Source organism: Pyxicephalus adspersus, chromosome 7 (genome assembly GCF_032062135.1).
Source record: "Pyxicephalus adspersus chromosome 7, UCB_Pads_2.0, whole genome shotgun sequence".
NCBI lineage: Eukaryota > Metazoa > Chordata > Amphibia > Anura > Pyxicephalidae > Pyxicephalus > Pyxicephalus adspersus.
In genome coordinates this window covers 24059765-24084173 of record NC_092864.1, presented here as the reverse complement: position 1 = coordinate 24084173, position 24409 = coordinate 24059765, and the positions used below count along the sequence as shown (strand labels likewise).

General features: G+C 37.0%; 1 protein-coding gene across 1 annotated transcript in view; it reads left to right on the top strand.

Annotated features, from left to right (window-relative positions):
- Positions 1 to 24409, top strand: part of TRRAP (transformation/transcription domain associated protein) — a 94672-nt gene that overhangs the window by 50667 nt on the left and 19596 nt on the right. Inside the window, exons 47-59 of the mRNA XM_072419071.1 lie at positions 41 to 220; positions 2960 to 3106; positions 3278 to 3397; positions 4514 to 4801; positions 6174 to 6311; positions 8012 to 8124; positions 9378 to 9513; positions 14955 to 15146; positions 17214 to 17409; positions 18166 to 18431; positions 19434 to 19534; positions 22486 to 22687; positions 23442 to 23606. Of these exons, the coding sequence (XP_072275172.1) occupies positions 41 to 220; positions 2960 to 3106; positions 3278 to 3397; positions 4514 to 4801; positions 6174 to 6311; positions 8012 to 8124; positions 9378 to 9513; positions 14955 to 15146; positions 17214 to 17409; positions 18166 to 18431; positions 19434 to 19534; positions 22486 to 22687; positions 23442 to 23606 (2244 nt within the window). The remainder of the gene's footprint in view (positions 1 to 40; positions 221 to 2959; positions 3107 to 3277; positions 3398 to 4513; positions 4802 to 6173; positions 6312 to 8011; positions 8125 to 9377; positions 9514 to 14954; positions 15147 to 17213; positions 17410 to 18165; positions 18432 to 19433; positions 19535 to 22485; positions 22688 to 23441; positions 23607 to 24409) is intronic.

Here is a 24409-nt window from a genome sequence, read left to right as displayed (position 1 = left end):
TATACTGTTAACACTGTGAACTTTGTCTTTTTCCATGTAGCTCCTGTTGGCTGTGTGTGAGAAAAACACTACAATTGGCACAAGCTGCCAGGGCGCCATGCTTCCATCTATCACTAATGTCATCAATCTAGCAGATAGTCACGATCGGGCTGCCTTCGCTATGGTAACTCACGTCAAGCAGGAGCCAAGGGAGCGGGAAAACAGTGAATCCAAGGAGGAGGTAATGTTTTTCATTCAATTCAAATGCATTTCTTCGTCAAGTAAAGAATAATACAAAAATAGATTATTTTTTTTTTTTTTTTTTATAGTCAGCCTGGTTGTATTCAGTATGCATTGTACTTTGTTTGCAAGATCATGCTTTTACTTTGTTACTCTTTATATGTGTGCCATGTAAATAGTTTTAGATGTACATGGAATAAAGTTCGTTTACAAGTTTAACTGTAACATTTGTTCCTGGGATTTCTCTTTAGAAATTTTGCAGACAATTCTGTATTGTTCTGAAATTCTTGATTACCTAGGAGACCTACTAGGATGCTGTGGGGTGAAGTGTTAACCTCTGCCATGGTGACTTGATACTTTTTAAATACCATTCAATCAGTTAAAAATGCATGCCTTTTTGTATCTCCAAAAAACGTGTGTTTCCATGTGCAAAACGGGCAGTGTAGCATTAGTGTATTTCTAAACCAGCTAAAATATATTCTCTTTAAAGTGCTCCTAAACTTTTGGGTTCTTTATTTTTTTTTTTTTTTCAAAGGCTTAGATAAGGATTATTTTATTAGGAGTTTCTTTCAATTCCTGTTCACAGGGCAACAGAAAATGAGACAACCTTCTAAAGTTAAAAGGATTCCCATCTATGTTATACTCAGACAATAAAAAAAAAAAAAAAAAAAAGATTGGTTGCTCAAACACATCTTTGTTCTAAGACTGCTTCCAGACTTGCGTCAAAAACTGCACGATTCAGCCACAGCGTTTGACAACTGTTTTGTTGTGTTGTTTTTCCTCCATAGCAGAAACAGCAATCACATTGCCAAAAGGAGTATGTTGCTTCCAGGAACCACTCTGCAATCCACTGCAAAGCACATTCACAACATGGTTCCCAATCGCACCCATTCAGGAACAGTTGGGAACCAGGTTGAGCCAGCAGTCAACCAAGTCTGAATTAACCCATAACATTTTTATCTTGGATCCATTTTAAAGGGGCATTTTGTATACAAGTAGGCCTTGCAGCAATGTGAATACAAATGCAGATTGAAGCCAATTGTTTCACTTACCAAATCATGTAAATGCTCATTCATGGGCTGGAAGGAACTTGGGAAAGTGGTGGTCTCCCATGTTGCCATAATAATGCCATTATGGCAACTACAATTACATGATAACCCACCCCGTCAGTTATAGATGTTAATGGACCCTAATTTTTTTTTTATACATAACAGGATATATATATCCTCCTGTATTACTTATTTCTTTCTTTTTAATGAGATAGTATATAATTGGACATGCATTGTTATAGTACATTTGTCAGAGTTCTTTTTATTTTGATCTCTGTGTAAAGCAGAGAAGGAAGGCGAAGGAGTAGAACCTTCAGAGTAATGCATATTTTGGGGTTTATTTCTGTAAAACGATACAGCTAACTTTAATTTGCATCCTTTGATGTTCTTAGAGTGGAACATCTTTACTTTGTAATGATTACTTGTATGTGGTCCAAAAAACACATCTCATTAATGTCTTATTGATACCTTTTTAAAGTCCTGTCATTTTTTTTTTTTTTGCAACATCCTTGCTTGCCTAATGTAACCTAAAAGCTTTCTGTGATGCTTTTTTCTTTCTTTTTTTTTTTTTAACAAGCATTATACTGTACAGCATTTATAATTAAAAAAAGTAATAGAAGATGTGAGTGCACGCTCTTTTCTAAGTACGCAAATTAAGAGGTAGCAATTTGTAGGTCATCTATTCTGCAGCATTCATTAAAAGGTTGACTTTGGCACTTCATTGTTTTAGAGTTGGCCCAGTCCGCTCTCCTATTTGTTAATTTTGAAAACCAAGCTTCTCATTATAAAGTGCCAAATAGTTTGATAAAAGAAAAAATCATGTTTGCTATAGCTATGAACTATTATTTGAAGGCTATCGTACCTACCCCCAAATGTCATCTTTTGTAGATTACCAGTCTGTTGATGTGGTATCTACATTTACCTTTTGTTTTTACCTGATAGTCCTACAAATTACATCTATTCCTTTGTGTCCACACATTTCTTTATTCTATCTTTGGCGGGAGCCATTTTTATTGTACAGGCTAGACCTTAAACATGTATGTCCTCTGTAGGTATTTTCTTTACTTTCTAAAAAATGGAAACATTGATTGATGCAGCCATCACATCTAAGAAAGTTGTTCACATAGTTAACAGCTGTTACTTTGAGGATCTGAGCTTTGGAAGCTGTACCCAAAAAAAGGGAAGGCCACAGCCATTCAACAAGGAGAACAGTGAGCAGCATTATAGTACAATCATAAAATCCACTCCAATGCCTCTTTTTCTGTTTTCAGAGGCTGCTGCGCCTCAGATATAAAACACTGTGGTTATAGGCATAGTTGCATCCCAGGAAATCCACAATATTTCAGCAGGAATATAAGATGAAAAGAACATTCATTTTATGCTGCTTCAGCATAGTTCTTAGTTCCTAATATTCTCTATAACCTAACAAATTTTTACCTTTTTGAGTTCAATATAACTGAAGCAGTTCATACAGAATTATACTTTCCTCCACTCCACAAGCTCCCTCCCTGGCTCTAACATCTTTCACCTATTTTCTTTTTGGCTTGCCATCTTGGTATGCTAGCCCGAAGGTATGCACTCAGTAACTTACTAGTTTTTTCTGGCACTGACAAATACAGGGATTGCATACTGAGCACATGTGCACTCTTTTATTTGCAGTATGTTATAAAAATAACTTTTTTTTTTTTTAGGATGTAGAAATTGATATTGAGCTCGCACCCGGAGATCAAAGCACTAATCCGAAAACGAAAGAGCAGTCTGAAAAAGACATTGGAAATCAACTTCACATGTTGACCAACAGACACGACAAGTTCCTGGACTCCTTACGTGAGGTCAAGGTCAGTATGACTCATTAGTGTCAGCCTAGCCGAGTGTATGGAACACTGAAAATGGCACTCTGGCTTGATGGAACATTTCTAATTTGTGCATCACAGTATGTGTGACTGACAGCTGTTGGCATCCATGCTGTTAACATTATATTTCATTTCTCCCTTTCTCTGTTGTTACAGACTGGAGCACTGTTAAGTGCCTTTGTCCAGCTTTGTCATATTTCAACGCCTTTGGCAGAGAAGATTTGGATTCAGCTTTTCCCTAGGCTGTGGAAAATACTTACTGATCGGCAGCAGCATGTGAGTAAAATCTATCCTGTTGTATGTTTCTTGATATATATCCTCTTTGATTGTGACATTGGCTAAATTCTATGTTTTGCTTTGTCTACATATAATTATAGGTAATGGTGAATGGGTAATAAGCATTCTAAAAACCTGAAAAACACATCTGTATCTTTTAAAGGGGTTTTAATTTTTAAATATAAAAAGAACAATGTTTTGCTTCTCTGGGGAACCCTACTTATCTGCTGCTTTCATTGTAATATAAGCATTGGGCTTCAAAATCCAGTTTTGCCAGTAAACCAGATCAAGTGTCTTAGAGCTGCTGTTTATAATAAATGTAGCTTATTGGCATGTGTCTTAAGGGCTATGAGGTCCAAAAGTGTATGAACTTCCAGTTCGTGCAAGTGAAGGTGGAAACATTCTTTAAGAACTTGTGAATTGCATCATGTTCTTCCTGTGTTTTGTGTTCATCTATAAATTTTTTAAACCTTGACAGGCTGTTAATGATTACACTTTCTGCCAAACTCATGTTTCAGACATTTTGTAAAGTCTGTAGAGGTTACAGTACTGTGAAAACCATAGAGATTTTAGATATGGGGTCATGGGAGCAAAAGTTGCAAGAAATCATGAGTCACATTTTTCAGAGTAAAGTATAGGTGCATTGGACAGTTGGAATATTGCTGGATAATGAGAAGTGACAACACAAGGGAAGACTTTTGCAATCAAAACTACTTAAGAGACGCTTTCATCTTTTTGATAGAAGTAAAAGGTTCATCTCTGCTGAAATGCTTGTGCATCTATGCACAAGTGCTGCATATGGTTGCATTTATATATGGAGCTCCGGTCACATGTTGTTCATCTTGACAGCACTTATAATTGGTATATATTTTTTGCCATTTGGCATTACTCCATAAAAAGCTGAGTTTTTTTAAATTAGTATTCATATACTGCTATGACTTCTAGACCACAGAATTTTCATTTGAACATTAGTCTTATGATTTGTTTTTGCGGATACAGCTTCTCATGAGACTTATAATTGTCACTACATTCCTATAGGGTTTGTATTGCTACAGATGCTCCAGAGGTCTCGGCTAATTGAAGCTGGCGATTGTTGCTTTTTTATCTTGTTCTCAGGCATTAGCTGGGGAAATCAGCCCATTCCTTTGCAGCGGGAGCCACCAGGTGCAGCGAGATTGTCAGCCGAGTGCTTTGAACTGCTTTGTGGAAGCCATGTCTCAGTGTGTGCCGCCAATCCCCATCAGGCCATGCGTACTGAAATACCTGGGGAAGACGCACAATCTGTGGTTCCGGTCTACGCTCATGCTGGAACACCAGGCTTTCGAGAAAGGACTCAGTCTTCAGATCAAACCTAAACAGACAACTGAATTTTATGAGCAAGAGAGCATCACCCCACCACAGCAAGTAAGTGTTGTTCCTCCTGCATCAGCACTTTCAGAGAAGGTAACTATATAAATTCTGGCCGGCAGACAGAAAGTAATAATGTTTTACTGTGCTTATAATGTTCGCCGTTCTTTGTTTTGTGTGCCAAATGCACTATGAACACGTACCCTCAGCCATTAAAACCTGATTTGGTTTCCCACTGCTCAGTTATTTTTCTGCTCCCTTGCTTAGGATAAAGATGTTCTAACAGTGACCCCAGATACTGGTAATAAAGTACAGACACATTTACAACAAAAACTAGGAAAGTGAAATGCAAAACTTTAACAACGAGATGAAAATAATCTTGGCTTTATTTGCCTACCGAGCAGAAATCAAAACCAATAAAAAAGGGTAGTTGAAACCTAGTAATTCGATAGAGAATAATAGGATGGGGATTAGTGTAATAGATATTATGAGAAGGGGGTGCCATTAAACATAGGGAACACTTGATGAACAGTTATTTATGTATATGAGCAAACAAACGTTAAAAGATAACGCCGCTTTTACTACCTGTTCGCTCTGAAGATCTTTACCATAGGGCCTTGCTTGGTGCTGCACTGTCTTTGCAGGAGAAAAGTCTTGGTTAGGACCTGTCCCTGTGCACAATTACCTCATTTTTTTCCTGCACCACTCTTCTGTTTATCTGTTGCCACATTAATAACAGAAAAGCCATAGGAAATGAGGCCACAGCACAGACCTAAGTAATAGTTGTAGAATTGCCTGCATTTGCTGGTGAAAAAAAGTGACTATGTCCATTATGGGGCTAAAGATATGTGTTAAGCAATGAGGATTACACCAGTAGTGAATAGGGTAAAGAGTTAAAGGAGAACTTCTCTAAAAATGTCCCTTAATGGCTAATTCCACCTCACAAATGTGTGTGTGTTTTTTTGGAAGTTACATTTATGTACTTTTTTTTTTTTTTTTTTAATCAATACTCACTGTAATTTTTGTGCTGCACACAATTTTGGGTGCCATTACAAACCTAAATGTTGATGTTATACACATCCAGTTTTCCTTCATAATGTGGAATCAACACAATATTAACAAACACAGGATTGGATGGTACGATTGGCTTGGGGAATGGAATGGAGTCACAAAACTAATGAGAGAAACTAGAGCTTATCAATTCTAAAAAGTTCATGGGTTACTCAACCAAATTATAAGATTTTGGTTTCTATGATTCATTTAAGTTGAGGTCCGCACTGGTCACTCTTGCATCCTGCTTGCTTTGAGAATTGGATGACCTCCCATTCAAGTCTGAAAGCAACCATGACCGGAGTCATATTTATGACAAGCTGCCCCTTTACCTTTTTATTACATATCTAAGCACATAAATCGTATGTTATTCTTTTAGGAGATCCTGGACTCCCTTGCAGAGTTATATTCCCTTCTCCAAGAAGAAGACATGTGGGCTGGTTTGTGGCAGAAGCGCTGCAAATTTCCAGAAACCGCTACAGCCATTGCTTATGAGCAGCATGGTTTCTTTGAGCAGGTACGCAATCATACTTTTATACACAATCAACTTGATATTTTTGTTTATAGGAAAAAAGCATCTGATATAGGTTTCCTTATTCAGTACTCTAGATATGGGGTTTATTGCTACATGAAAGAAACACAATACTTATAAGAATTTAATTTAGTGATAAACAGAATTTGTTTTGTGCGGCCATTCTGAAGGTTGTGTAAAGAATGTTTCTGGCATTGCCTTTGCTTTGTTCTGCCTGTACCATTAAAAGTTAGATAAATCCCCAGCAGCCAAGTAACATTGAACTGGTTAGCATCAGATCAGGAACAAGGGCATTTATGCAGAAGTAAAAATATGAGGAGTCAGTCTGGTTTAGGAATCCATAGGCTCTTTTCTTACCCCCTATATATGGGTACACTATGCCAAAGTGCATGTTGTAGGTTCCAACTACTCTATTTGGTGGTATAACCAACAAGAGAGAGAAGAGAAAATAAATGGGCCACAAGCTTGATCTATAATAAAGTTTCTTGAAAATGCAAAACAGTAGCCGGTTCTTAACTGATAATAGGCTTGTTTGTCTAATTTCAAACCTTCCCTAACCATTCCTTTTTGATTCTCCTGTAAAAAGACCCTGACTAGATGGCCTTTATCTGTCATAGTCAAGGATGCATTTCCTCACTCCTAGATGCAGTACTGTTAGATAGAACTCACCTTGATGTATCATGATGTTCCAGCATGTCCTAGTTCAATTGGTGTTGATATCCTGCACAGGGAGGGTAGGTAGGACACCCCAGGGAACTTGTGTTTTGACTTTAATCATTTTAGGAGCCAGCTGAATAGTAAAACTTTTTGGTCTCTTACTACAATTTGCAGTACCAATTTTAGAAGCATTAGATGGAAAGAGGCATTCCCTGGCCTAAACCTTTCAGTGAGGTTGGATGCATAGAATTTCTTCATAGGACCAGTAGTTTTGTTTGTTGGCATTTATTCTTTTATAAGTGTTTTGTGTATTTTCTTAAAAAAACGAACGAACGTAGTGACCAAATTCCATCAGAGTGCTTCTTTTTGCATTTTGGCAAATAAGTTTAAATACCTGCTATGAAAGAGCATCAAGCCCATCATTGCTAAAGCATCCTTTTGAAATTGCTTTCCCACTCGCAGTCTTTGACTATAAGGACTGTCTTCTCTAAATTTCCTCTTCTGCATATTTGTTTCATTGACTCAGAAAGTACCAAAGCCAGTGGGGATTGGATTTTGACCTCCCATATTACCCTGATAACAGGGATGTATTTGTCACTTTGACATTTTAGTGTACTTTTTTCTCATGAAATAACTTATGTCCACAGAACATCCTGACTTATTAAGGCGAGAACAAACAGCTTGAGCAGGTGCTTTTCGCCTTGGAGCAAAACTCACCTCCTGGTGTGTCCATACCTTGATTCAATCCATTGTTGATTTCAAGTGTTCTTGTTTATGAAACCTTAGTGATGTAGGGACATATTGCCACATGCCTTTTATCTGTCTTGATGGGGACTTGGTCTTTTTAACAGCATGTAGGGGCCACAGGCAGCTCAGAGATATTTTGAGCACCATGCTGTTTTATCCAGATTGTACTTCACGTGTTGGTGGATGTGTGCATATATTGATCTGTCTTCAGGCTCAGAACACGCACATACAGATCCTGTAGATGAAAAGCTATTGATTTATGCGCGCTTTTGTTCTTTCAGGCCCAAGAAACCTATGAGAAAGCAATGGAAAAGGCCAAAAAAGAACATGAAAGGAGCAACGCATCTCCAGCAGTTTTTCCCGAATATCAGTTGTGGGAGGACCACTGGATCCGGTGAGTGTAAATTCTGTCTGTTCTTTTCTTCACCTTTCTGATAACTTTATTATTGCTGCTGCTTGTTTTGTTTAGGTGAAAAAATTAAACAGAGCTGTGGTTTATGCTAAGGCTAAATACACAGGTCAGATAATTCTCGTCCAATGCGTGTACAGTGCTCGTTCAACGTCGTTCATCGATCCACCAGGACGATCAGTCGTAATACAAGTGGAGGGGAGAGGGTGCAGCAGGTGCCGATCGCTCGTCCTCCCCTCTCCATAGAGCAGAACAGCACTTGTGCATGCATCTTTCATGATCCTTTCCAGTGACAAAAAAACTAATGTGTACGTAGCCTAAGAGATTTATATAGGAAATATATTTAAAGAATAACATAAATTCCCATTGAATTTAACTTTTCTGTACACATGGGGAACGGGCAATAAAGTCAGTTATATTCTTAGAAGTATTTGTTTAGCATGTATAATTGTATCATCCACCGATGGAAGTTTCTGGGTTACAGGAGATAAAACACTTTAACACCTTCTAATGATTAAATTGGGCCCAGTGGGAATAAATTCCATTCTTGCAGTAGCCCAAGAACAATGAGTGTCCATTCAGCCTGGAGATAATACATTTTCTGTTTGTGTGGTTCTTATCCGACATAGCTACAGCCACCAAGAATTTGCACAAGTGTGCTTATTTGTCTTTACAACTATGATGGGTCCTTTTTATGAGTCCGTACCCTATAGCAGCTTTAAAGTAATCATTAATAATCTGTAATGTGCTATGGAGTATTTTGGCTAAAGGTGTACACGGGGACTGAATCTCCACTAATCCTCTTCTGTCCCTAAATATAATAGATTATTGAACCCCATCCTCCGGGATGTTTTTAAAAAAACATTATAAATGATTAAGAATTCTAGAGATTAGTACTATAGATTAGTCTAGCATAGACTGTCTGCCTTTTGACTAGCTATGTTTAATTGAAGTTTTGTACAGTGCCCTCCAGTAAAGTTTGTGTTCCTGCTCGAATCCTTGAGTAAGTTTATATATAAAACTTTTATTCTCAAATTGTACATTTTCAGTGTAGTTTTGGTTATAGACTGTGCTTGTGAAACCATGCAGGCTGTTATTAGGAAATATCCAATGAGAAATATTTTTGGCTGTTTTTAGTGATATATTGTTGTATATACTGTATAGTAATTACATTGTGCAGGACTTGCTTGCTGTGTTCACATAGAGGCATCAATTCCATTTTTATGCCATTTCTCTAGATGCTCTAAAGAGCTGAACCAGTGGGAGGCCTTGACAGACTACGGACAATCAAAAGGCCACATCAATCCCTACCTTGTGCTGGAGTGTTCTTGGCGAGTGTCTAATTGGACAGCCATGAAAGAAGCCCTTGTACAGGTCAGACTTCTCCCTTATTCCTCTCTGAGTTATTTTCATAATACTTACCCTCCTTCTTACTTACAATGTTTGCACAAAGTCAGCATTACAGCTCATTTCACTGAGGCAATAAATGACTCTTAAGGGAATCTGTTTGATTTAGAACACAGCTGCATTTTCTGGCAACTAAAGCATATTGCAAATAAATGTTTTTTTTTTTTTTAATACTGCCATGTTTGCTCTGAAAGCAGGGTTGCTAACCTTTTTTTTTTTAAACATGATTTCTGTAATATGTTTTTTTTTCTTTCTAAATATTTTATTATTATGTACAAACTACCGTTAAATTAGTATATTGTTTCAAATTTGTTTTCTCATACTTTATTGCATTAAAAAGTGCATTTACAAACTAAGCACATTCGCATCAGTAGTGTTGGTCACACTTTAGTGTTAAACTAGAGAGTCATCATTTTGTTGTTTTATACGGCCTCTTAAGTGGATTTTAATTATAGTAGTTATTAAAGTAGTAAAGCAACTCTTATTACAATACTCGTTTTATCTACTGCGCTGTTACCACTCATCCTGCACAATTTTTTTTTCCTGTGTTGAATGATCCCTGATATCATTAAACATGTGAGTGCAGAACATTATTGGAATGGTGCATCAAGTCACTGTGGTCTCTGGAAGAGGCTGCAGTGGATAGTGCTGGCATGATGTGTGACCCTATTCTCTTTGGCATTTAGTACCTTGGGTGTCAAAGGCAAGCTAGCCCACTCTTCCTCACCCAGTACACAGGTCAAGCGTGCAAAGTGTGAAACCCTAATAACCAGAATTCATACTACAAAGAGACAAAGCTGTACGGTACATGTTTTACTACTAGGGGCAGAGGTCATGTTGTCCTTTTATGTTGCATGGCACAGAGACAACTAATTTGCAACGGGAGGATTTTTTTTTTTTTTTTAAAGACATTCTATATAAGAGGTTTCTACTAATTTACTATTTCTATCATGATCTTGTGATTCTTTTGGCAATCTGAATTTCAGTGGCTCAACAATTGAGTTTTTGCACTCTTTTAGGTTGGTAGCTGATCTACCAGTGACAGTCGTGCTTAATGCACCTCTCTGAGCTTTACTACAAATCCCTAGGCTTGGTTACAAAGCACTACTGGAGAAGAAATCACTACCTACAAGTGTAATTCACGGGCTAAGCTACAAATGGCTAGGCTGATGCAAAGAATAATTTGCTAGCTACAAATCATTGTTAATTGGCATTATTGGTTAACCTTTGCTACCAACTGGTCTGTGTGTTTTAGACATCCCATTCACTTACATTTTTTACTTTGGTATAGATGTTGGCTCTTGGTGAATAGTTTGTGTCTTAGTCAGTGGCAGTGCATTTGTTATATTTAGCTTATATCTAACTGCATTAGAAAAACCACATCTGGAAATTCTGTCATTGTTCTTGCACCTAACACGCTGCTTTGTACAGCTCAATCAAAGAGGGTTGAAAGGTGATATTTTTGTGCTTTACAGCTTTCAGTTTCTGATAAATGTGACTAGCTAGATTCTAGTGTTCTGTGTTATATCAAAGCATATTCATGGTCCCTGTTTATACAAAATAACAAAGGCTTAATGGTAATGTACATCAGTATTGTAGGCCAACATCATTCCCAGCAATAATAGGGTGACTAAAGAATGGGCAATTAGGAACATCGTTGTACATTAGCAAGCTTTGAGTATGGGTAATTTGTGTTTTGAACTGCACATAATTCAGTTTTATATTCTTTTCTTTGAGTAAAAATGTTGGGCTACAACATTTAAAGGGTTGATCCATCCTCAATTCTTATTGTGGGACTGGTTTAGTTACCCACCAGAGCCTTTGTTTATTAACCTTCTGTACTTGTTATTAAGGGGTCTTAATTGCTGTATCTCTGTTTTACGTTTTTCCCATTACATTATGGAGAATGTGGACAAGCGAGAATCCATCTCAAACAGACAGAAGGGGGGAACTTTTGATAATATGGGAGACTTATGAAGACACAGGGCCAAGAGCTCTAGTGAACCTCTGGCTAGGCTATGGGCACTGAAATATTTGCATGTTTTTAAGTGGTAGCTTTTTTTAAAGTTAGTTGCTCATTGTTGTCTGTAGCCGCAGCAATTTAAAAAAAATGCTCTCAGCAAAAGCATTGCAGTCATCTAAATTGTTCTCTCTGCAGCTCCTCTTGCTCCCTCCAACCAGCAGTGACGCTACAGCCTTTCAGATTTCTAATTTAAATACAAAGCAGCGGCTTTAATTAGAGGAGTAGGCTGAGCTGCCTAAACTTGAACTACTTCATTGCTTTTGCTGTGATCCTGGAGAATGAATTTTTGCAGTGTTTGCAGTGAGGGCCTCTAAGCTTGTTATCCACCTAGTAAAATACGTGCAAGTACTTGATTGTCCACACATGAATGCAGGATCATTTTTTCATCTTTACATGAACTTATAAAAGAAAACTATAATGGTTTTGATTGGAGATTAGGGTAATGTGTTAAATGAGCAGAAACGGGCAATCCCAAGGATATGAATGAATTTGGCAAAGGCCAAATTGTTATGGCCAAATGGCTGGGGCAGAGCATCCTTAAAACAGGCAGTCTTATGGCATATGGCAGTCAGTCTTGTGTTCCCAGTGGCTAGTGCCTACTAAAAGTGATCCAAGAAAGGACAACCAGAGAAGCAATGACAGGATCATGGTCACTCAAGGCTCATTGGAGGGTGTATGCTAGCTGGCATGGTCCAGTCATTCAGAAAAGCTACTGCGGCACTAATTGCAGAGATTATGTATTCTAGCTATGGGAAATAGTAAACACCGTTCATTGCATCTTGCTGCAGATTAGTCAACATTACATTGTTTTCCCGTCATCTATTAGGTGTCATGGGCATGCGAACTGGACCATGGAGCAATGGAAGATGACCTTGTCTAATGTAGCATGTTTCCTTTTAAGTCATCTGGCTGGTTGTATGCAGTGATTTAACTGGAGAACAGATAGCAACAGGATGTAATACGGGGAGAAGACAATGTGAACCAAAGGATACTCCGCTAATGTTTTGGTGGCAATTTCCACATGACACCTGGAGAGGTAGTGGCACAAAGGGGGCTTCCAAAGTATAACACAGGACACACATGTACCTGGCCATTCACATGATCTAAAATAAAGCATGGTCCATCAGATCAGGCCATCCTTTTCATTTCCCCACGGTCCAGTTCTGGAGCTTACTGACCTGTTGTAGGAATTTGTAACAGTGCACATGGTCTAACCATCACAATCTAGCTCTTTAAAAAAAAAAAAAAAGTCACTTACATCTATTTGACCATTTTCACACCATAACACCTCGATTTGAGGAACTTTTCATTGAGAGTGTTCATTTACTGCATAGCAAATATTTCCCACCTCTCAACAGGTGCCATTGTAACAAAATAATGTTTTTAAATTAACCTGTCAGTTTTTTTTTACCAATACATATACTCATTTTTTATGTAAAGGACCCTTTTAAAACAGAAATTAACTGTAAATGTCTTTGGGAAATAATGAACACATTGTGTAGGTTACATTATTTCCTGGTTAGTCAGACAAGTAGATGTCTTTTACATTTGGTGCCTAATTTTAGAGATGAAAAGAGAACTGATCACATCTGACAGATAGTGCCAGTGATGGCTCACAAGTTGAGCAGAGGTGACAGCCACCAGTATCTGCAGGCACGGCCCTGTAGTAAAAGATCGTTTCTGTAATGAGGCATGTCCTAATAGACTTTATGGGTAAAAATTTGCTGCTACAGCTTATATCCTTCTTTATGGAATATTGGATTTTTTTGGAATGTCAAGGAAATGTTTGCAAAATTTAATGGAAATCCTTTATTTACTTTTTGTTGAAGTTGTATTGCTTATCTTAAAAAGGGGACTGGACAAATCTTCATGAAAAATATTTGAACAAACAAAATTGTGTGTGTGTATGCATAATAGACTTAAATGTATATCCACCAAAGGATTCTGTTGGCATACTACCCAAATCAATATACTTCTAGCTGTGTTCCTCCTATTAGAAAAAACATTTTCTTTTTATTAGTTTATACCTGATATACTATAATAAATTATATATATATATATATATATATATATATATATATATAAAGCTTATATTAGATTTTAAGCTTATCGTTGAAAATAAAATGTTTGCATGCGAGCATAATGGAGGAACGTTGCTCTATTTGCACCTGCCACCTAAAGAAATAGAACTACTGGTCAAATGATCAGTCCAGCCCAGACTTTACATATAGAGGGACAGACAAAAACTTCAACATAGTTTATCCCACACACCTTACACACCTTAGACGTCTGATTACAGTTGCCACTGAATTAATCTTGTTAGCGTTAGGTTGAGATCTGACCCTTTCCTGTCCTAATTTTCAGGCTTTTTCCAGTCTTTCTTTTCTTTAAATTAAGTAACAAAGACATCAGTCTTTTTGTTTTTCCTGATTAAATGCTTAGTCGCTGTTTGACTTTGCTTGTGTTGTACATTGCACTTGGCCTGCCATACGACGTCATTCTTTTCTCCACAGGGAGGAGAACGACAGGCGTTCTTCACCGCAAGCCGCCCCTGTTGTCTAGCAAGCAAGACATTTAAAACATTTATTCTGTGTAACCTGATGTTTGTGTTGTAATTGCTTCTCTTTCATTTGATCCTTAGCAATGTCATGGAATCTTGAAATAGATTGTGTGTTTACCTGATTCAGAGTAAACCTTTAGAGATAGAAGTAGGCGTTAATATTTTATATAACTCAATGTTTCCTTGTTGAATGCACAGGTTTGCCTGAATAGATGTAATGGTGTACAAATGATAAGGATTTAGTGCTCCGGTAGTGCACAATGCAGCAACCTATGGCAGTGAGATTTTATTCTATTTCTGACATCTGTAAAATAAAATATTACTGCTTTGGCTACACTATTCAGTCTATTTGGTATGTAAAATTCTAGCCGCAAGCATTTTTTTTAAAATTTGAATGAGGATTGAATCCTCTTTCAGGTTTATAATGCTGCCTTTGAGCCTATTTGGGAGGTTAACGCTGACTTTTTGTTTTGCTACCCTTTGTCCAAGGATAAAAAAGAAGTGAATATCACAATATATTTGTCGCTGGAACATTGTCTGTACAGCTCTTGTTCAATTCTACGATCTCTGGAAATATTGTCTAACAATTGTTTCCAGGAACATTTTTAGGGATCTCTAATTCAAACTGCTAAGCTGAAATCCCAAAACCATACCTAAAAATGTACATTTTATTTTTTTGCTGGGGGTAACCGAAAAAAGTGGAAACCACTTCTGAAAATCTGAAACCAACATTTAATTAAAGACACGTTGAGCTACCTATTAGTGCTTTTTTGCTGTAATATTTAATTCATAATAATAATATAACTTTTTAAATTTTATCCCTAGGTGGAACTGAGTTGTCCAAAAGAGATGGCATGGAAAGTGAACATGTACCGTGGCTACCTGGCAATTTGCCATCCAGAGGAACAGCAACTGAATTACATTGAGCGTCTGGTTGAAATGGCTAGCAGCTTAGCCATCCGAGAATGGAGAAGACTTCCATATGTCGTCTCTCATGTTCATACACCATTATTACAGGTAAGGTAGTGTTTGGACATTTTACGCTTAAATGTAGATGGTCCAAAATTTGATGCCATGCAGATTTAGTATGTTGGGTAAAATTTAAAGTCTTCTGTTTCTAAAGAAATAATAGGAAGGACCTTTGTTCCCCCTGCTTGAAAGATTCTGCATCTCAGCCTTTTATTCTGATGACGAAGTTCCTCATTATTTTGAGTTGAACAGGAATAAAGGAGAAATGTGCCAACAGAGACCAGTGTTCAACCCAGAATTTTTTTTATCCCGGTCGGAAGAAATTGTAGGCGGGTGGCAGCCCTTGTATTGCCCAAAAACAGCTGGCGGTCCCTGAGTAGTGCCTGGCTAAAAGAGACTGGGAAGAACACTAGAGTTGCTTGTTCTAGTGACAGCTGTTTGGAGGTTGTCCCTCACTTTGCGGAATATACTTTTATGTATAGCACAGAAGGTAAAAGGAATTTTTTTCAGTGGATCACTGATTTTTTTTTTCCCCCCATTTATTTTTTATTTAAAACAGTGGTTTAGATATGCGCCCATTTAGACTTGTTCATAAATGCAATGCTTTCTAAGGGACACAACTTAATGCAGTATGCTGCAGTGTCATTCATTTATTATGGTTTCTTGAAGCAAGTTAGGAGTAGCAGGAAATCCACCACAATTGAAAAAAGAGGCAAATATCTGCTGTGAGACTGTGCTGATTACATGTGTTATATACGCTTATCTTTTCCTCATATAAGTTCACATATACATGCTGCTTTAGGAACATCTCAACACAAGGATTAAAGACAATGAATGACAAAAGTACAAAGTGAACTGTGAGTTTGCAGCTGCAGTAATTACTTTTTTTAATATCAGATAGTGTGTGATTAAATACCTGCAAGAAAATTAAATTTACATGATGAATGGTAGAAGAAAGGAGGTTAAGGTATTGTGCGAGCTGATATGGCGATAATTGTAAAAAATTTTTACTTTGCTTAATTTATTTTGTTTCAGGAGATTTGACTTTGTAAATGTGAGCTGGGGTTCCAGGCATTTATCTTATTTAGCTGATTAGCAGCAAATACAATCGTTATCTATCTTCCTTCTCTTTTCCAGAACCAAAGTGAAAGCCTATTCAGTGCACATGTTAATAGAACATCACCTCAATTAATGTTAATAGAACATCATCCAATATTATTGTACAATCTGCCGTCCTATAGAGACATTTCTTACTCTGACATCACAAGCCTAGTGACATCACTAGGCTTGATAAATTCTTGCATAGCCAGCTACTCTGCTAAAACAGTGGCATTGAAATCTGGCAAAAAATTCTAGTGAAGCAAGTATTGCGGGTTGATTGGGCAGAGGTCTTTGATCAAGTAGGCAAGGCTTAACATCGTTTTGGGATTTCGGTGCAGTAGGAGGTCACTTAAAAAAAAATCTTAAATCTGAGATCATGTGTGAAAAGTGCATGCATGCAGCTGTTCCAAATAGCTGCTAAGTTTTAGTTATTGATTCAAATTGCTGTCATACTTTGTTTTCACCTAATTTGTTTTGATCTAGCCCCAAAGAAAAGCAATTCTTTATGGGTATTGGGGAACCATTACCATTCATCTAAGTCCCTTAAGGGTACTTACAGTGGAATGTTTCTAACACTCTTGGGCCAATGTTAGAGGAATTTAATTAACCATTATGCGTTTGATTGTGGGAGAAATCCAAAGTTACTGTAGTAAACCAGTACAAGAACATTAAAACTAATGTTTACTGATGCAATGAATGAGCAATCTCATTTGGGTCCTCCTTTTAATCGGACAAGCTATCTTAATTGGGCCTTCTCTTGATTATATGAGCAATCTCAATGGCAGCCTCTTCTTAGATGAGTAGTCTCAGCGTGGAACCTCCCTTGTGTGATGTGTAAACTAATGACTCTTCTTCATTTCAAGCAACAGCTTCGCCACTCCAATTTTCGTCCAGATTGATAAACTACTTCTACGTAAAATGAAGAATTTTTAGCAATATGGATAAAGTTTAGTGTATGCATGTTTTCCTGGAAACAAATGTTATGGTTTTACAATCTTTATCTGTTACTTTCAGGCGGCACAGCAGATCATTGAGCTTCAAGAAGCTGCTCAGATTAATGCAGGCCTACAACCCTCCAACCTAGGGAGGAACAACAGTCTCCATGACATGAAAACTGTGGTGAAAACCTGGCGGAACAGACTGCCAATTGTTTCAGATGACTTGTCCCATTGGAGCAGTATCTTCATGTGGAGGCAGCACCATTACCAAGGTGCGTACAGCATAGGGTCAAAGACATGTAGAGTTTAGTATTAGTATTTGTAGTGAGCATGAGTAGCTGAGAAAGAGTCTGTGTTCATTAAAAAGCTGCTGCAAATGGCCTATATTCTTCAGGACAAAAATGCAGCCTAAAGGTGTTTAGCAACTGCTAGGAAAGCTTTCTTTAAACTTGCGTGCCATCCTTTGCTACATATTTTCTGAACTTAATAAGCCAGCTGTGTTTAAAAGCCATGCCTGAAAAAACAACTTACCGCCCTGGTCATAAGAATTGCCAATTCCAAGGTGCAGTGATGTCACTATTAGTCCATAACCTTCATAATTTCATGATTTTCTCAAATTAGTTTGTGATAGGGAAAGTTGCAGATAAGTAAATTGTGCACTAAACAGTACTACAGGTTTTTATTGCATAGAATTGCAAATATATCTAAAACCACCCTGCAACACCATTGTGAGCTTTAAAAAAAATTTGTGTAGTTAATCTTAAATGAATGCTTCAGGTGTATGGTATGTTGTTTAGGAACAGTAATTCACTGACCAAAGACAAGAAGGATGTAAAGGGTAGACTGACCTAGCATTAGAGCTCTGATAATACAGTGCACCAGTAGACAAAATATTTTACTTCATTATGATTTCAATGGCTAGAAATATTGTCTTTATATGTTGCAAATTCTTGAAATATTACTGTATATTTTTCAATTACTCCAATGTATGAATGAATTGCTCACGGTAACGTATTGTTTTCTGATAGCTATAGTGAATGCATATGACAACAGCACTCAACATGATCCAAGCTCCAACAATGCAATGCTGGGTGTGCACGCTTCAGCCTCTGCTATCATCCAGTATGGGAAGATTGCCAGAAAACAAGGACTGGTTAATGTGGCACTGGACATTCTGAGCCGCATTCACACCATCCCCACTGTGCCTATTGTAGACTGTTTCCAAAAGATCAGACAACAGGTCAAATGTTATCTTCAACTGGCTGGAGTCATGGGGAAGAATGAATGTATGCAGGTAAGCTTTTGATGTTGGGGAGTACAGCGACAGGTCACACATACTATACATTTATTTGCACACTTCACACTGGTTGAGAGAACATTTTTGTAACATGTAATCTCCACAACATAGACATAGACCAAAATACAAAAAAAAAAATCTCAGGAGGTTTTCATTCCTAACCAAGCTTGTCCAATGATAGTTTACCAATCTTTCATAGAATTGTACATATATTTACCAGATAAAATGCTCTTGAGCACAAGCAAAATGAAAAAAAAAATAGTTTGATCATTTTTAGAAGATAAAAGAATAACACAGTGGAGAGCCTTTGATATCCTGCCATTAGAAGATTAGTTTAAGTGGATAAACAACCCCACAGGTTTATCGGTTCCTGAGCTAGACAGTAGCAGAAGCAGGGTCAGATGATGGAGTGAGCAGAGTCAGTAGGGAGCAATGATAAAAAAAAACAAAAAGGCAATTACCAAAGCCTGAAGTGTTAATTTGACAAGCCTGGTTTAACCTTGTGCAAGGAACCATTAGCTGCAGTGTTTTCTCTGTAGGACACTGTCCCATTTCATGGAATAATTTCCTGGGAGCTTTGCAAGTACATTTTGTAAGATAATGCTTGACTGAAATGCCTAAGCCCCAAACCGTTTATTAACGATAGGTCTTGTGGAAATGACAGTAAAATCCTAGAGGGTTTTCTGCTTCTTTTTTTCACTTATTAAAAGAAGGGAAATATATCACTAAGATATATCACTGCATTTAAATAAAAGGATAGAGATATGAACACTAAGGTTCTGACAAGATCAACAGATGTTTTCTGTACTTTAAAAAAAAAAAAAAAAGTTTATAGCAAAATAAGTTTGACCAAAATTTTGCACAGTCTGGGACTAGTAAGCTAAAATCTTATATATTTTTGTTCTTGGTTATTTATGTTTTATACCAATAGTGTTAGGTGGTATTTTAATTTTAAAATGCAACTTTTGTGTTAAGTGTTTTCTTTTCTCTTCAATACAGGGTCTGGAGGTGATTGAATCAACCAACTTGAAATACTTTACAAAAGAGATGACTGCTGAGTTCTACGCATTGAAGGGAATGTTTTTGGCTCAGATTAATAAGTGCGTATACAACTAATTGTTAAATGGAAGGTTCTCTTAAAGTAAATTGTTTCTGCACATGATGACATGATAAAAATTGCATAAGAAGATGTTACCTGCTATACTCTCCATTTTTTTTTTTTTTTGTCCATCAATGTGATTGGCAGCTTGAAGGACTAATAAGGTGGTTACACCGGTTTAAATTGGCAGCGCTGTTCTCAAAGTTTACAAACTTCCAGATAAATTTAGTTGTCATATCTATTCATTTTGACATAGATTTGTCACCGAAAACCCTTATGACTATGCATTTTGTATCAGAGGCTCAGTTTGCACCACTGATGGGTGTAATAGGTGTACATTTATGCAAGTGTGTGTGTGTGTATATATGTATATATATATATATATATATATATATATGTGTGTGTGTGTGTGTCTATTTCTATATGTATATATGTGTTTCTTTTTATATGTAGGTTGTGCTCCCTGTTTAGGAGTATCATTTCAATTATATTCAGTATAATGTTATATTGTATTAGGAAAAAGCACCTTTTGTATCCCTTTTACATGTATCTGCTTCTTTTTTGCAAGAAGATTTTTTTGCTAGTAGCGCTTCTATTTCCGTTGCCAATGTAGTTCTATTAGTGTTTAAAAATAAAGATGCTTCCAAAACTAATTAATGAATCCTGGTATTGCCCCTTGAAATGAAGTGCTACTAGTAGGATATGTTAGGTTTGTTCTAAGAAAACTCAAAAGTTAATGAATGTTAAAAGTGCTCATGTTCTTTATGCAGTTAAACTGAACCACAGAAGTGGGACCTGCTTTAATAAAGTATCACCCAGATGACCTACATATAAATATTTTCAGTTTTATTGAAGTTTACCTTTAAATTACCTTTTTGAGCATACATTCTTAAGAAAGGCTGCACACGACAATCCTGTAAAGGTCAGCTATGGCCGCCCATTTTTCTTTACCACCTAGTTTGTGAACAAGGTGATGGCACAAGTATGAAGAAAGTCATCAGAGGTGTCAGTGTGATAGATCACTCAGGCGAGGACAAAGAAAGGGAAGGCTTTGTGACAAATCTGGTTAGAAAGAGAAAGTGTTGATAAAGTGACTCATTTATCACCCTGCTCCCTCAGTAATAGCACTGCTGAACTTCCCAGTTCATGAGCGAGCAAGGTGTTTTCTCTTCCTTCCTTCTCTAATTTCCCCTTCTCTAAAGCAAGGAAAGAAATTGGTTCTGCTATATTAGGGCTAATTAGCTTTTTAATAGACTTGCTGTCAGCTAAAGTTATTAGCTTATGCATCATGCTTTCTTAAGTACTGGTAACAGCACAGGAAGGGGGAAGGTTTGTTCTGTAATATGCTGTTTCAGCCTGCCATCAAATAAACTGTGGACCTCACCTGTGATGTCACCAATGCTCCATTATTGGTGCATTTGTGATACATTGAAGCTTAGGACATTTTATTGACATAAAGCAAATTAGATCAATCAGTTAACTGCATCACTTTTTTGGGGTCTAGCCAGAGAGTTGTTTACTTGTTGATTAGAACAAATAGAGTGGTTTGGAATTTAGAAAGCTTCACAGGCCAGGAAAATGTTCCCACCATAATCTTCCCTGGCTGTTTTACTGCATGCTGGAGAAAGATAGGCTCTAGAGTGGCTTGTAAACATGGATACGCTCTGGTGGTGATGCTTGGAGACATACTGAATCTTAGATCTGCCTACCTATCAAATATTTTGGGGAGATCAGTGGGAAGAAAACATGGAGCACTTTTTTCTTAACTCCTCTTCAGTTGTTGGGAATAATTTAAACCTATTCAAATTGATCTCTATTTAATTGCCTTGTTTCTGTTCTGGTTCCTGTTTTTTCCAAAATCTGCCCCTTTTCAGGCCTTATAGTTAAGCAGTAGCTGCACTTTGTCACTTTTTGCAGTCCAGTCCTCCTACCTATTTTTTTCTCTCCTATTGCCCAGCATATGTCATTGAATTTAATTATAAATAATCAACTATGATAACACTAATGATGTCCTAAGCAGATCAGGGACCTGCCATATATAGATCTCTCCACTAGAGTTTGTGTGATATAGTAAGAATTCAATAAGATGGAGACAGACCACCCATGATAATGGGTCTATTGTGGGTGAAGAGAACCTTTAAAGGATAAGTGCTGATTATGTATTTATAGCTAAATATGCTTCCTCTAGGCCCTTTATACACATATTACCAAAAATACTAACCTTTTTGTGCAGAAGCCTTTCTACATTGGTCAGCAATCAAGTTTTGGAAAGTCATGATAGAGGCCAGAATAAATTACAGACTGAGACTGCAGATTGCATGGGCACCATATCAACATTTGGGTTTTAAAAGAAACCCAGTTGCTGAATTGGCTTCTGCATCTGAATGTGAGTTTTTTTGTGTCTAAAAGGATGTGGAAGGCCTGAAAGGACCATTTCTATTTTAGGAAGTAATTCTGGAACTATTCTTTTTAGCAGTTTGTAGAGAAGACAAAATATCTAAACATATCGTAGGCCCTGGTTTCTGGGTTCCAGTCTGAAGCTAATAATAAGATATTGTTGTATTAAATGAGCTCTATACATTAGCCAGTGTGTTTGTTTACCACAATCCTCCTTGTAATAATTCTTCATTTAGAGAATAAATATGCAAATACATATTTGTGGAAATAATTAGTCAAGATTCATAAATGAGTTAGTAATGGTCCAATTAATCAGTTATAAATGCAAACTTTGACGAACATTAAAACGTTTCTTAGTACTTACGGCCCCTTGATATAGCTGGAAGCGCATTAGTAATGCAACATTGTAATGATGTTTAAATGAGCCTGTATGCCTCAAACTTTCATGTGTGGGTTATTTTAATCATAATATCTGGTGGTTTTATCACTTATTCTAAATGTGGCTCAATATATGTATGGCCATAATGGGAAAAATGTGTTTGTTTTTTTTTTAAGGTCTGAAGATGCAAACAAGGCTTTTTCAGCCGCAGTGCAGATGCATGATGTCTTGGTCAAAGCATGGGCAATGTGGGGTGACTACCTAGAGAACATTTTTGTGAAAGAACGCCAGCTGCACCTAGGTGTGTCCGCTATTACCTGCTACCTTCATGCATGTCGCCATCAGAATGAGAGCAAGTCCAGAAAGTATTTAGCAAAGGTACGTGGCATCACGTATTCGTGATCTGCTTTTCTTTATTTCTTGTGAGTATAGTTATTACTGTTCATAATTAAAGAGCAGTTTGGATCTAAAAAAAACACCTTCTACATTCTTTTGGAACCATATAAGAATAATTTACATATAACCTTTTTTCGTAGATTTTAAAACACTTTTGTTTTTTGTTTTTTTTGTTTTTTTATATATTGTCCCCTGATTCAAGGGGCAATAGTGGTTTCATGTGCGTCACATTATGTCATAAAATACTATAGTATGAGATGTCAGTCAGAAATGTGGCTAAACCCTGCTATCTGTTTTGTTATGTGCAAGTATGCACACCATATTTGCACATTATGGCCTTTTACTTGCCAGAGTTTCCCATCCAGCCACCTTTTTAATTCAGCCATCTGCACAATTTGACCCAGTCTTTCTTCCAAGTTTCACATCTTCAGCCATCCTTATAGTGATGGTGTTACTTTGACGCATTGGCACTAAAGCCATTTTGAGGGCACACTGAGCTGTGCATTCAAGGTTTGATGTACCTTTAAAAAAACCTCTGCTGCTTTTCTTACAGAAGAGACTTACATAGTGTAAAAAAGGTTGTCCACCAACACTGTTTTTCCCAATGCTTTTGTACAACTAGTAAACTGATATTGAATATTATTGAATATAATATTGAAACATTCTTCACTTTTAGGTTAAGATACATTTATTTTGTTTTTAAGTTTACTTTATAGAAAGTTTGTTCTAATTCCAGGTACTCTGGCTCCTGAGCTTTGACGATGACAAGAACACACTGGCAGATGCTGTGGACAAGTACTGCATCGGAGTTCCACCTATCCAGTGGTTGGCATGGATCCCACAACTGCTCACCTGTCTAGTAGGCTCAGAAGGCAAACTCCTTCTGAATCTTATAAGCCAGGTAAGCTGTTCTGATGTTACATCAAATCAGTTATGCATTATGTTTCTAGCCCTGTTTCACTAAAAGGAGAGCTGCCCTAAATTGGAAAATGCTTTAAAACTCAATTCCAGGTAGGTATGAAACAAACACAATTATGTTTACTTATTTACTATTTAACAATTTGACAGGTAAATAGTTCACAGATAAGTATATTAGTCTAAATGTCAAATATAAGCACTTCCTCCTGATGGAAGTTTTATGTTGCAAGTGAGGTACATGGAAATTTCACCCTAAACTTTCCTTTTTTCTGTGCCTACTTACTTTTTAACATACTTATTTTTTTTTTCTTTTTTGCATAAACTAGTTCTTTATTTGGGAAAAAACTGTTATGTCCTTAAACTGAGATGTCCCTAAAAAGTGTTCCTATTGTAGGATTTTTCTTACCTATTGATTTGATGGCAACGCAGTGTTGAAGTTCAACTTATTTTGTGTTAATGACAGTGGTCACCATATGTTAGGCTAAAAACAACCTAAAATATTCATAGCTGGCATCAGGTTGAAATGAAAAGATAATTTTTAATCACCTCAAATACCAGAATGACTTATACTGCAGTGATGTGTTCTGTACATTTTTAGCAAGCAGAGTTTTCTGTTAATGAACAATTTTCTCGGCATGGGAGAAGCTGCAAGTTGCTATCAATAAATTATTTCCCAGTGTGTGTGGGTACGTTAATACAACCACTGTGCTGTATTTGGCATGTGATATTTCATATGACACATGAATCTTGAAGCCATATATTTTGTGTGTTCAGAATGCGGAGCTT